Raw genomic sequence first — 12,162 nt, forward strand, 5'->3', positions numbered from 1 at the left:
GGTGACCTAGTAACATTTCGAGCGCTTGTGGTATTCACGCCGGTACTGAACAAAATTAAGTACTCGCATGTGTGTGAGAGAGAGAGACACACACACACACGCACGCGCGTGCACGGTTTTCCCCTTTGGATTTCACCGTGCGACGTTCATGTCACGTGGGCGCGTCACGTGGCACTTTCCTTTCCCCAGCGTGGTTTCCTCTTGCCACAAAAGTACTTTATGTTGCCCAGCATCTCCGTAGCTTCAGCCTCTTGAATCCTTTTCTTTGACATGAAAAAGTGTCATGGGGAAATCGTCGACCATTCGATCCTCTTTGGCGTATTCAGAGGAATCTGATAGTCGGCGCTGGCGTCGGAGTCTGGTCCACGTCCTGATAAAGATCAAGATTCTTTCGATTCCTTCTGAGACAAATTCTATTTCTTCGTGTGTCTTCTCTCCTCAGTTTATCTGACTTGCTTTAAACAAATCCCTCTTGCTCTTTTGGCCACCAGGATTCTTGTGAAGGATTGGAGGTATACACACGTGCACACATACACACTGATAGACACAGTGAAATGAGGAAAGAATAACTTGTCTTTTGAGTATTTTCTGCTTTTAAACATATGTCTCCACATCAAATAATAGGGTTAGTACAGAAACCATTTAAACCCAATAAATTGAATATATTTTTTATGTTTAATAAGTACAATATTCAACATTACGTTTACTACATACCACAGACTTGTCATTCAAAGAAACTTATCATTCTTAAAAACACATTCATTCAGCATGGAAGGAGAAACAGACGTGGAGGTAGGAAGCTAATGACTTGGAGAAAAAAAAGTGATGGGAGGATAGAAGTAGTGAGGACATTCCAGCTTCTACTATTTGTGTTTATAATAATAGTTGAATGGACGGTTTCCACAGTAATTCACACAGGTCTTACTTGTTACTTAATATATTATATCTTTCTATTCTGTGTCTATATTTGGAATATAATTTTAATTGCTAAAACAGACTAAGAACAAAGCGTGATTAGACAAACTAAAAAAAAACAACACAGCCTTGTAGAAAGTAAATAAGGATTAAATGAAAATAAATAAGGAAACTCAAGCCACCGGTGATCGAAGCTCATAAAGTGTGAAAAATAGACCAGAGACAACACCATGACGACGTGCCCAGTTCTGTCTGCACATGCGTCTGGCTTTGAGCATCTGGCTGAACTTTGACCCACTCCTTCGCTTTCTGCCCGCCTTCACATGTCTCTCGGTTGCGAAGTTGTTGAAATCTAAGCTTGGTGTAAAAAAAAAAAAAAAGAACAAAAAAAAAAAAACCGCTGCATCTTTTAGTATTTAACACGTGCATGGAAAGGAGTGCCTGCAATTTTCACCTTTTTTTTCGCTGACTGCAAGAAACAAGATGGCGTAATGATCGAACAGGAATGTTTCAGCGCTGTGCACATCTCGTTACCATTTTCAAAAGAAAAAGAATTTAGAATTCTCGCTCAGAAGATTCAGACAGTTGTTAAAAAAAAAAAAAAAAATTGTTCCCTATGGTTGTCTCTACCCAGTAGCACCTTAATGTTTTGCATCATCGTTTGAGAAGGGGCGCCGTGTATGGATGGTTATCTTCAGGATTACGGTACTGTAGAGGGCGTAGAACCGGGGGGGGGGGGGGGGTCAAGGGGGCAGCTACTTCCCCCCACATAAAAGATAATCAGGGGGTCCCCCCCCCTACTTCACGGCCCAGTGCTCGAGATGTGATTCTTCAAAAAGAGCCTAGAGAGAGAGACAAATGACAAATCTATATTTAGGAGGGAAACAGAATAAGAAAAAGATATATTTTTAAATCTAGTCTTTCATAGGAATCCCCCCTCCCACACAGTACTTTACAACAAAACAAAGTCATTAATCAAAGAAGACGCAGGGGAATTTTTTTAGCACACTGAATGCAAACTTTGAGTGTCATTATATGATTATAAGGTTTATCCTATATATTATTCCATAATTTTTGTGATTGCGGTAACCGGATAATGTTTTTTCCGATGTTTTGGTTCTTGTTAAGTATCGCGCAACACTGTTTGTTGTGATGTTGTACGACGGTGTATGCCATCCATTTTTATGCGAGTGTGAGCGTCGTTCACTGTCAGAAAATAGTCCCCCCTAACTCCCTCAGTGCCGAGCATCTTCCTACCCCACTGTATAGAATCTCCATGCTCGTAAATTTTCGGCAGGTTTAGGAAACCCTGGTTCCACTGAAAGGCCGTAGATAGGAATGAATACCCGAACGTGGTTACATCACCTGGAAAAGCGGCGCCTTATATGGCTGTTTGTCTCCACTCGTGCGTGTGTGACTGTCAGCAAACAGGACACGGTACGCGCCAGCACTGCGGCTGCCAGACACCGAGAGAAAGAGAGAGGGAGGGCAGAGAGACAGGTGTGGAAGAGCTCGCCACGCACCTGCAGCACTACGCACAGGTAGCTTTTGTCCCCAGCTAATTGTTCCCCTCAGCCAATAGGACGCGTCTACCGCTCGGAGGTTGCTCGGTATAGGATTGCCATGGAAGCGCGCTAACAAAAGAACGACGACATTCACTCAAGCATGGGCTTCGTGGCATGAGGAGGAGGAGGACACGGAGGACCAGCAATAGGGGGCATCTAGTCTGTGACTTACCTGAGTCCTATGCTCTGTCTGTAGTGAAGCCACTGTACTCGCTCGTATTGACCCTCCGGGTGTTAGCTGGCTGGTATCCATGGCGTCGATGCTAAAGTCTTTGGTTCGAGCCACTCTTGGACTTGGAAGCTTCACGCACCTTGCTGGTAAGGGTTCATATTTCCATATCTCCAGTTTTTCCATCAAAGACATTAGATAAGTAAAAAGTTGCTCAAACTAACCTTTACTGAAAATTCTGAGTTCTAACCCTGATTTATATTAAGTATACAACACTTACAATTCTTATCAATATAGCAATATTATTATTCATGATCAAGATTTCCAGTCACCCCCTTTTTTCCCTCTCGTTAACTTTTATCTATCCCTTTCCTTTAATCGTTTATGAGTAAGATAACCTTTGATCATTTATGAGTAAGATGACATTTAATCATTTTTAAGTAAGTCTATATCTATATATGCCTGCGAACGCACGTGCATACAGCTCTATATTCTTCCGCCGAAGCGACCAAAAACCTTATTCAAACAAACGGGGACACACCCATTCGCGCACAGCACAAAGGAAAATAAAAGGTTTCCTAAAATATCAGACCAGGCTTTCATAACAAGAGTTGAATGCTTCCACAGTGAGGACACGTGCCGAACTTTACATCATCAGCACCAAGCTGAGGTGAATGTCTCCGTAGAGGAGAGTTTACATCGATTGGTATGCTCAGCTGTTCTCTACGCGGATTTCATCGACAAACCTGTCAGCTTTGTTACTAGATTACAGTGACCAAACGCCCATTTATGGTCTCAAGAGCCGTTGCTGAAATTTAAACCCGTGATGGATGCCCGCAGTTTGGATGATGGAAAAATTCTGTGTGGATGGCCGTTCGGAAGAATGGTGGTTGTTTTAAAAAGTTGATTAAAAGACGGACACAATGAATAATTGTTGTATAGTTATGGTCTGGCTTCCTCGGTCTGTTAGAAGTAATAGTTTCATTCATTTGAAAGTATTGAATTTATGGATGATTTTGGTGACTTTTATCTGCAAGACATTTAATTTCACAATGCTTTATATTTCCTCTCCTTTCTTCGTGTCTTCTTACTGTCGTTCATTTACGCGTTTCCTTCCTATGTCAATGGTATGACGGACAGACGGAAAGACCCTTTTGCAAAAGCTGCATACGTGATGAAACCCTCTTAAAATATATCTTTGACTACCCAAGCACCGTTTGTAGTCTTGCATTTGCTTTCAAATGTCTGGCCATGTTTGAAAATTAAGTCATTGTTGACAACCTTCTTAGCAAGACAAATAGACATATCTTATTGAATGTGGAATTTTTGCAAATTTGTTCCTAAGACCTGTGGTATGCAAATACTTTCTCTAATCTGAGTAAATACCTCTTCCATTCTTCAGATACACTCTTACAAACATTGCCATGCACAGAGAGGTCAACAACACAGACGTCAACATTGTACAACAACACAGAGTGTACATTGTGAAAGCTTTAGCCAATAGAAGAAAGGGTGTATATGCTATATAAGCACATCGTGACTGTTTTAACTTAGCCTAGGGTACAATCGTGGAGGGAAACATAGTGTTTTGTCTTTTTTCACCATAGCCTAGGGTACAATATGCTCCAAAGAAGCATGTGGATTGACGATGAAGAATCGGCGCGATTATAAACACTGAATGCTCGGTGGAAGCCATCGAGCTTCCTGGTGCAACACCTCGCGCTAAATGCCAGGTACGCCCTAGATAATCAACAACCAGAGTTGAACTACTTCAGGAAAAGAAAAGTTGTGTTATCTACGCTTGTCTCGATTTTTTTTTATATTCTTTGCCATTGAAGGTCCCCCACTCTAATCAATCATTGCTTACTTTGAATAACTATTTTTTTTAACCCTACTGAGTTAAGTATAAAGTAGTGTAAAGATACTCACCCCTACACTGTAATGGTCTTGAATGTACTTTGTATGTCAGTAAACTATTCACAGATTCAGCAAACTATTTTTTGAGGCATCTTGCTGGAGCTGACATAGTATTGTAGTGCGTCCTCATTTTTTCATAACTGGCATGTATTGAGTATTTTCCAAGTTCAGAGTCCTGTCGACTATCTTAATACAGTTCCTTGATGCTCGTTGGCAATAATAAAAAAAAAGGTAACAGCATGTCACGAGAAAAGTGCTTTCAACCTCCTTCACAGTTGATGCCATTTTTTTAAGTGCCATGGCGGCATCGTGAAATCACGTGACAATTTTCTTTGTCTTCGCGGTCAGACGCCAGGAAACCTCTCCTGTGCCATGCCCTCCTGAGATCAGTGGGTTTGTCTTCAGTGTGTAAAGGTGACTACAGTTATTTTCCTTCGGCTGTCATCTGCAAGGTTTCATTACAGGCTGCCAGCAATGTTGCGCATACTAAAAGAGTAATTGTCTTCTTTGTGCAAGATGATGGCTGCGATGTACGATGCTCATTACCGCCCCGATATCTCCGCGCGGTTATCATATTTCAGTTAAACAAAGGCATATATTTTGTGTTTTGTGTGTTTTTCCCCTGTCTGTCGTGCTGGTGCTTGCAGGTGCATGTCAATTAAAAGAAAATCGTGATGTTTCTACCCCTTAAAACCTAACTAGAGCTGTAAGCTTTTAAATATATTTTTGAAATCCTGATTATTTTCACGTTGAAAATAACCACACCTTGCTGAGATCTTGTAACTGCTGCCGGTTTGGGTTCAGACATGCGTGCAGTGAAAGGCCTATTTTCCAGCTGGGAAGACTTTACTTCCATGGGACAATCTGGTTGCCAGCCCAACACTCCTCCTGAGATATTGCACGAGCTCTGACCGACGCCGTGAAGTCTGTCTAGTGTAAACCCTTACCACGCACCAAGGGTCCTTTTGGCTTTCGCTTTGCAAGACAAATGGACATCGAACAGCTAGAGAGATGTGTGTGTGTGTGTGAAATCGCCTTATGATTCATGCCTGGAGGGAACTCAAGCCCAGACATTACCCCTTCGACGTTTCTGACATCTTTCGGTCTTTGTGAGACAACATGCAGCAGGCAGAACAATTTCCGCTCCTTCAGCAATATTCTGTTACTGTGTCCTTTGATCAGAGGTTCTGCTAAAGTGGAATATACTGTCACATTGATGTATGTTGTGTGTATGACTGTATTTATGTGACCATGTGATACAATATATGCGTTTATTCAGGGATCAGTAGATAAGAAATGAAGCATGCACGTAAGGACGGCAGAAAAAAAATAATTGACTCATAGTCATTGATCTGTTCAGGCCAACCCTTGAATTTATGGTTTTTCCGTACTATAGATATTATTCCTTAAAAATAGCAACAAACATAAAAACCTTACCTCGATAAAAGGATATCGGATACAGTTGAATGGGTCTACGTAACCTTTTGTTCTTTGGAACGTAAAGGTGATTCGATAGCAAAGCTTGAGGTTTCGCATCAATCATTTCATAAATGTAGTCATTTTCTTGCTAGGCTACCGTTACTGCCAACCCTCACACCACTACATTCACCCCACTAACCAGTTTTGAAAACTAAGAATGCGGGTAGCCAGCTACCCACGGGTGCTTGAACATAATAAAGGCGCATTCGATTATGTTAGTCTGGACGGCGAGCCACAACTTGGATGGTTGCAAGTGGTCCACCGAGCTGATGTAATAGTAAGCTGTAGTAAGCCTTCATATCAGTTACTTGTGGCCAATTTGGGCCTAAAAAGGGCATGGCTACAAGTAGTCCACCCTTGCACTCCTGAGATCGAGGGGTTGATAATCCACCAGGTTCTCGAGATCATCCACTGATGTCAGGGTCTCAACATCCACTTAATACTGACTTTCCCAAGTACTAGACAAATACTCATAAACATACAAAATGCAGCTCTTGTGATACATCCGCGCAACCATGACAACTCGCTAAACGGCTGTTTGCAGATGCATAGGAGAGGTGCGAGTAGGAACAAAAGTGTTTTTGTCCCACGTCCCCAGCCCACTAGCCGCCATGGCGCAACGTCCTTCTGTCTATCACTGCAGGCATTTGCATGGTTGGACCTGCTGTCGTCTCTCAAAGGGCAATCGATGACAGAGATGCACGCATGGTGACGGGACCGCAGTTTAACAAAAGTGATTTTTGTTTCGGTTACGCCCAAGCGGTTCTGTGCTCGGGTTTGTAATAACAGTGATTTTTATTCATGTTTTTTTTTTAGACGGGAACTGTTCAGGGTCTTTTACGCTTCTGTGTGTGGCACGTGTGTTTATTCAACTGGAAAACTGTTGTTGTGAAACTGCCAGTCCGCTAGCGAGTCGTGGGTAGAATTCTTTGGATGTTTTGGCTATGACGTCATGATTTTATCCTGGAGTAGTAGTTCACGTGTAGAATTAACACGAATAACACATCGGCCAGAAGAACGACAAGAAAGAGAAGAAGAAGAAGAAGAATTTGGACTGAATCACTATTGATCATCTTCGTCGATTACTTTATCGCATGCTTCTTTGAGGAAGATAGGAGAGGTATCAAAAGGAAAAAAAAATTGTGGTTTCCTTTCCAATATCACAATTTAAGAAAAACTGCAGAGAAACACCTATTATTTCTAGCATCCATTTGCATTTTTATTTGTGATGGTTAGTATCAAATAAGACAATATTTTAAGCAAAAAAGTTCGGCACATGCATATGATAAATTTCTTTCACAAACATTGCAGCAAAAAAGAGTGAAAGTGTGTGATAGCAAGACAGAGAGAGAGAGAGAGAGAGAAAGTAATCTACTAGAAGGCGAAGAGAAAGAGAACGTTTTTAATGTAGTTTACCGGGCTTTGTTTGTACCCCAAACAAACTCAAATTCTAAGGAAGCCAAAGTTTTACAAAGAAAAGTCGATTAGTGTCTCAAGTTTGTGTAAAAAATTTACAGACATTTTTAGCAAAACTACTTTTCTCACATCTTACAGCCTATGATTTTTCCTAGGTCTGAAACCATCAGTCTTTCTACTCTTAGCCAACCTGAATATTCCCGTTTTTCGATTTTAGTAATTCCTGCATCAAACTTCTGTTTTCATTGGATAGCAACATATAAGCTTTTCGGACATATTCCTAAATTCCACATCGTCTCAAGCATAAAGGCTTCCTGCTTCCGTCAGTGCCGCGACTTTCATTTCTCGAATCATGAAGCGATGAAGAAAGGCCGTCGATACCCGCCTCCTCCTGGAGGAAATGAAAGCGGGTGGGCCGAAATATTACAGCAGCTAATAGGCCGCTGGGCTTCTGATGGCTGGTGTCCGCGGGTCTAAAGCGCAACTCACCATAACCGCTTGTTACGCTGGATGCACTTGATAAGTGACCTCCCCTGGCTCCAGAAATCGAACCAAGCCTGTTTGACCAAACATCATCTGAACGTCTTTTCGCTAAAACCAATCCTGTATGTCATTAAGAACGCGTTAACATCCTGTGCAAGGGTTAAAGTAAAAAAAAAAAATGAAGAAAATTACGTAATATGTTGGAGAGAGGGAAGAAGACAGTATCAAAGAAGGAATCAATGAACGGGCAAGTTGGAGCGAGCAAACGAACCGAACCATACCAAACCGAAACGAACTGAACAAAGGTGTTGTTGAGAACTTACTCATCACACCAAAATGTCGCAGTTGCTAAACTTATCATGAGATAATAATTTTAAAAAATGTAGACCTGCATGGACATTGTGCAAGCACTTGCTATGATTTAACCTTGTGTTTCGTTCAGCAAAATGGGAGAGTTTTGGGGTGGTGTAGAGGGTGGAGTAGGGTAGGGTGAGTAGAGGACGCGGCGTACGCCTCTGCTTGCCGCGCAAACATCGCCAGACGAGGGAACAGGATCTGTTGACTCGCTTCCAGAAATGCCGTGCACAATGAGCGGATGCACACGATTTTTGCCAGAAACAGCGGAGAGGGGTCCCCACCCTAGCGCGTACACGGGGAGTATTTCCAGAATAATGCTGCGAGGATCAGCAAACACCGAAGCCCTACTATCAACAGAAGAAAGGACAGAGGGCGTTTCGGTAAATGCTCCAGGGTTCCAGCATCGGCGGCACTGGATGAGGCAGACTTGTACAAAGAGAGAGAGAGAGTGCTTTCATGACTTGTGTCGCTTGGAATTGGCAAAACGTTCTGGGTGTGTTATGTTATGACAATGATATTTTTTCGAATCGATTTCGTCTCAAACTTTCGACAATCATCTTGTTAAATGTTTTTTTTTATAAAGTTGCTGACGTTAATAACGAAAATGTCAAACATAAAACGACTTAAAAGATAAAATGCTACAAACCACAAGGGTGTATACAAGTTCGCATGCAAAATGGCCGACTGATATATGTGTGTGTGTGCTTGTGGAAAAAGTGAGAGCAATTTTCTGTCAATAAGTTTCTCGTAGTCAGCAATGCCCTGACATTGTCCTTAGTAATTATGATTTGAACTCTCGGTAACACTGTTGTCAGTTACCTACATACACTATCTATAATATTCACGCATGCGCCGTTGACTTCACTCACGGGATGCAGAATGTCTTTCTCTGCCAGCAAGGCCGACTGGTTGTCATTATTTTTCTGTAACATTTTTCTTCCACATGCATCCTTTAGTCACGACGATGCAGAAGCACGAAGCACGTGCACAGAATAGTACAATCCAATAGCGGAGGTCTGAATCCTGTTAGTCCAGCTCTGGATTCTCCTGGTCAAAAGCATTGTGAACCCGCACCACAGGCTTAGCCTCGGCGCCTGCGTGGGTCTCACGTGAAGACTGCATCACACGTTGGTCGATGGACGACTTGGAACCTTGGGCACTGAGCACTTTGGCGAAAAACGTAGTCCACGGCGCGTTCGACTTGTCCTTTGCACCCTGCAGCTGCTGCATCATGGTGGACGCAGAGGACGTCGTATTCCTGCTGTTGCTGCTGCTTCTGTCGGTGCAGTCCGGCGACACCTGGCCCATCATGCCCACCCTGGACTGGCTCTTTCGATGGTATATGCGATCATCAGTCATTGAGTCTGGTACCTTGCTTCTGAGAAACAAACACTCCCTTTGCAGAGCCTGGTTCTCCAGTTGCAGACTCTGCATCCTCCGCTCCACCTCCCGCCGGCGGGTCTTCAGACTCTTGTTCTCGGTGACCAGCTTCTCCACGGCGACGTGAAGGTCCCGGACGATCTCCTCCAGCTCCCCTGCGCACTCCTGCCGTGTATGGGTCGTGATGGTCGCCACCTTGAATCGAAGCTTCTCCACTTCCTTTCCCTTGGCTGCCAGTTCTGCCTGCAGGTACGATGTCCTCGCCGCATCTTTCGCCATGTTGTCGTTCAGCACCTTGCTCTCTGCTTTCAGAATCGCGTTCTCCGTTCTCAGACGCGAATTATCGTCAGCTGTCGAATCGCTCACGTCGGATGACGACCTTCTCAAGACGTGTTCGTTCAGGCATTCATCTTCGATATTGCAGCTGTTCCACAGTTGTTCGTTGTCATACGACATTCTAACCACCCTGCCTTAGTGCAGAATGACACAAGGTCACACAGAACACGCGCTTAGCTTCTAAATTAAGTGATCTCATAACTGAAAGGAAAAAAAATACACGTCATTTAGAGCAACACTGACGTCATTTGTTGACGTCAAATCAAATACACCCATCCATCCCCTTTCAGCATAACTTTTGTTGTTTCTCATTTTTCGTCTGCTGTTTCCTTCTAAACATTTCGTTGAACCCGGATTTCTAACAGTTTTTTAAATACTGCAGTTTCAATTTATTAAAAAAATTATATAAAAAATCTCACTGAATTTGGGATCCAACATTAAATCTCTGGCAACTTAATCTAGAAACCATCTGTAGGTTATTTCGTGCAGATCCTTGATACAGATTTTGCCAGTCTTCAAGGGAGATTATGTTTGATTATCGTTCGCAAAGCACGATTGAGCGAGATGTGGAAAATCAAACTCTCACATTTATCTAAAATAAGTTTTTTGTTTAAAAGTGTTTTATACTATTAATAGCTCTGTATATATTTTATGTCAAGGTGGTTAGACATGTCTGTGATCGGAGAGAGATGAACAAAATCTTTGCTCCCATGATCCTTTGCGTCTTGACGATTGCAAGCTTGTACGAACTCACAAATACAGGAGAATAGAATTCTCTGGCTGTCATAACCAGTCTAGTAAAAAAGCTACTACAGAGAGCATCCGGAAACACGGATTTTTCCCAATTTTTACGAAGCGCTTCATGTCCGCATGCAAGGACAGCGCACGAGAGTCAAAGCATTACCAAGAAATGGAGACATCAAAACCTTTGACGCGGAAAATTCCAGTTGCCTCTTGCGTTTCGTTCAAATGTTTTTGCATCAGCCCCTGGAAGACAGAAGACACGGCATTCAGAGGTCTGTAACAGCACGTCACCTCCAGATCCAGGGAAAATCCCACAGGGGCTGTCAGAGATTACTCGCACTGTTACCCTTACCTTGACCTTTTGCTACGAGCTTTTGTTTTGTCCTCTTCCTGGCTTTTTTTATTTTAGCTTTTCATTTTACGAGCCGGTGCAAGCACAGTGTGATGCAAATGATTCTTGCTGCCATGTCCCTCTTACTGCACAACCCGTTCTAGCTAGGTCATGTACATCGTATGTCAAGAAGGTTCAAAGGTCAGGAAAGGCCTGTAGATACAATGACAAGTAGCAAGAGCATTATTTTCTCGTTTCCCATGAAACCTTAATGTAGATCTCTCGATTCACCAAACGTAACACAAAAATAGTCATTAACTTATTACTACAACAGGTCAAGCATATTTTTGACGCTTTTCAACAACTATTTTCAAATTGTGACATCCACACATTTGTAAATGTTCACACCCAGTCTCATCATTTACTCCTTTGTCTTCCCGCCAGAAGGTGAAGATAAAAATAGTTTTATTCAGACATAAATTCCTTTAACGGCCTGTAAAAGAAGCAAGTTTAGTTGCAAACTTTGTGAAAACATGGTCACCAGTACAGAAAAGGTGTACTGACGACAGTCAATCACAGGGCCAGTAACTCTTGCTTCCATGTGACGACTTCCGGTGACGCTAGGCTTGTGTCGGTAGTCGGAGGAGAAATTATTTTCTCTTAGCGTGACTGCGAGCCATGCTTAAGGTAGAATTAGGCAGGCACGATGCAGGCATGCAAACCTCAACAGAAACAAGTAAAAACAACGCTGTTTATTTTATTTTGTTAGAGTTGCCCTGGTTCTATGGACATAGAGTCGTGTGAGAGCTTTGGGTTACAAAATACATTAAGACTCGGATGTCTCACTACACGGTCAGTTGGCACCTGGTGGACAGTTAACATCCACTTAGATGCATCATTTCTCCCTCTCTCTCTGTTTCTTTCTCTACCTCTCTCTTTATTCCGCTAACATTTGACAAAGAAGCTTCAGAATTGTCTTCAAATTTAGTTGCTCAAAATATGAGAAAATAAACTTCCATATTTCTTACTAGACACTTCAAGTACACAGAAGAAAGGACATCTTGGATGTC

General features: G+C 42.5%; 1 protein-coding gene across 7 annotated transcripts in view; it reads left to right on the forward strand.

Annotated features, from left to right (window-relative positions):
* The window catches only part of LOC112569142 (potassium voltage-gated channel subfamily H member 8-like), a 91,803-nt gene that overhangs the window by 51,500 nt on the left and 28,141 nt on the right, over positions 1-12,162 (forward strand). Inside the window, exon 1 of one of the 7 annotated variants that reach the window (XM_025246855.1) lies at positions 2,198-2,798. The exons of the other annotated variants lie outside the window; for them this stretch is intronic. Within the exon in view, the coding sequence (XP_025102640.1) occupies positions 2,732-2,798 (67 nt within the window). The 5' untranslated portion in view covers positions 2,198-2,731. Of the gene's footprint in view, positions 1-2,197; positions 2,799-12,162 lie in introns of those variants that run through there. 7 annotated transcript variants of the gene reach the window in all.

Source organism: Pomacea canaliculata, linkage group LG1 (genome assembly GCF_003073045.1).
Source record: "Pomacea canaliculata isolate SZHN2017 linkage group LG1, ASM307304v1, whole genome shotgun sequence".
Classification (NCBI taxonomy): Eukaryota; Metazoa; Mollusca; class Gastropoda; order Architaenioglossa; family Ampullariidae; genus Pomacea; species Pomacea canaliculata.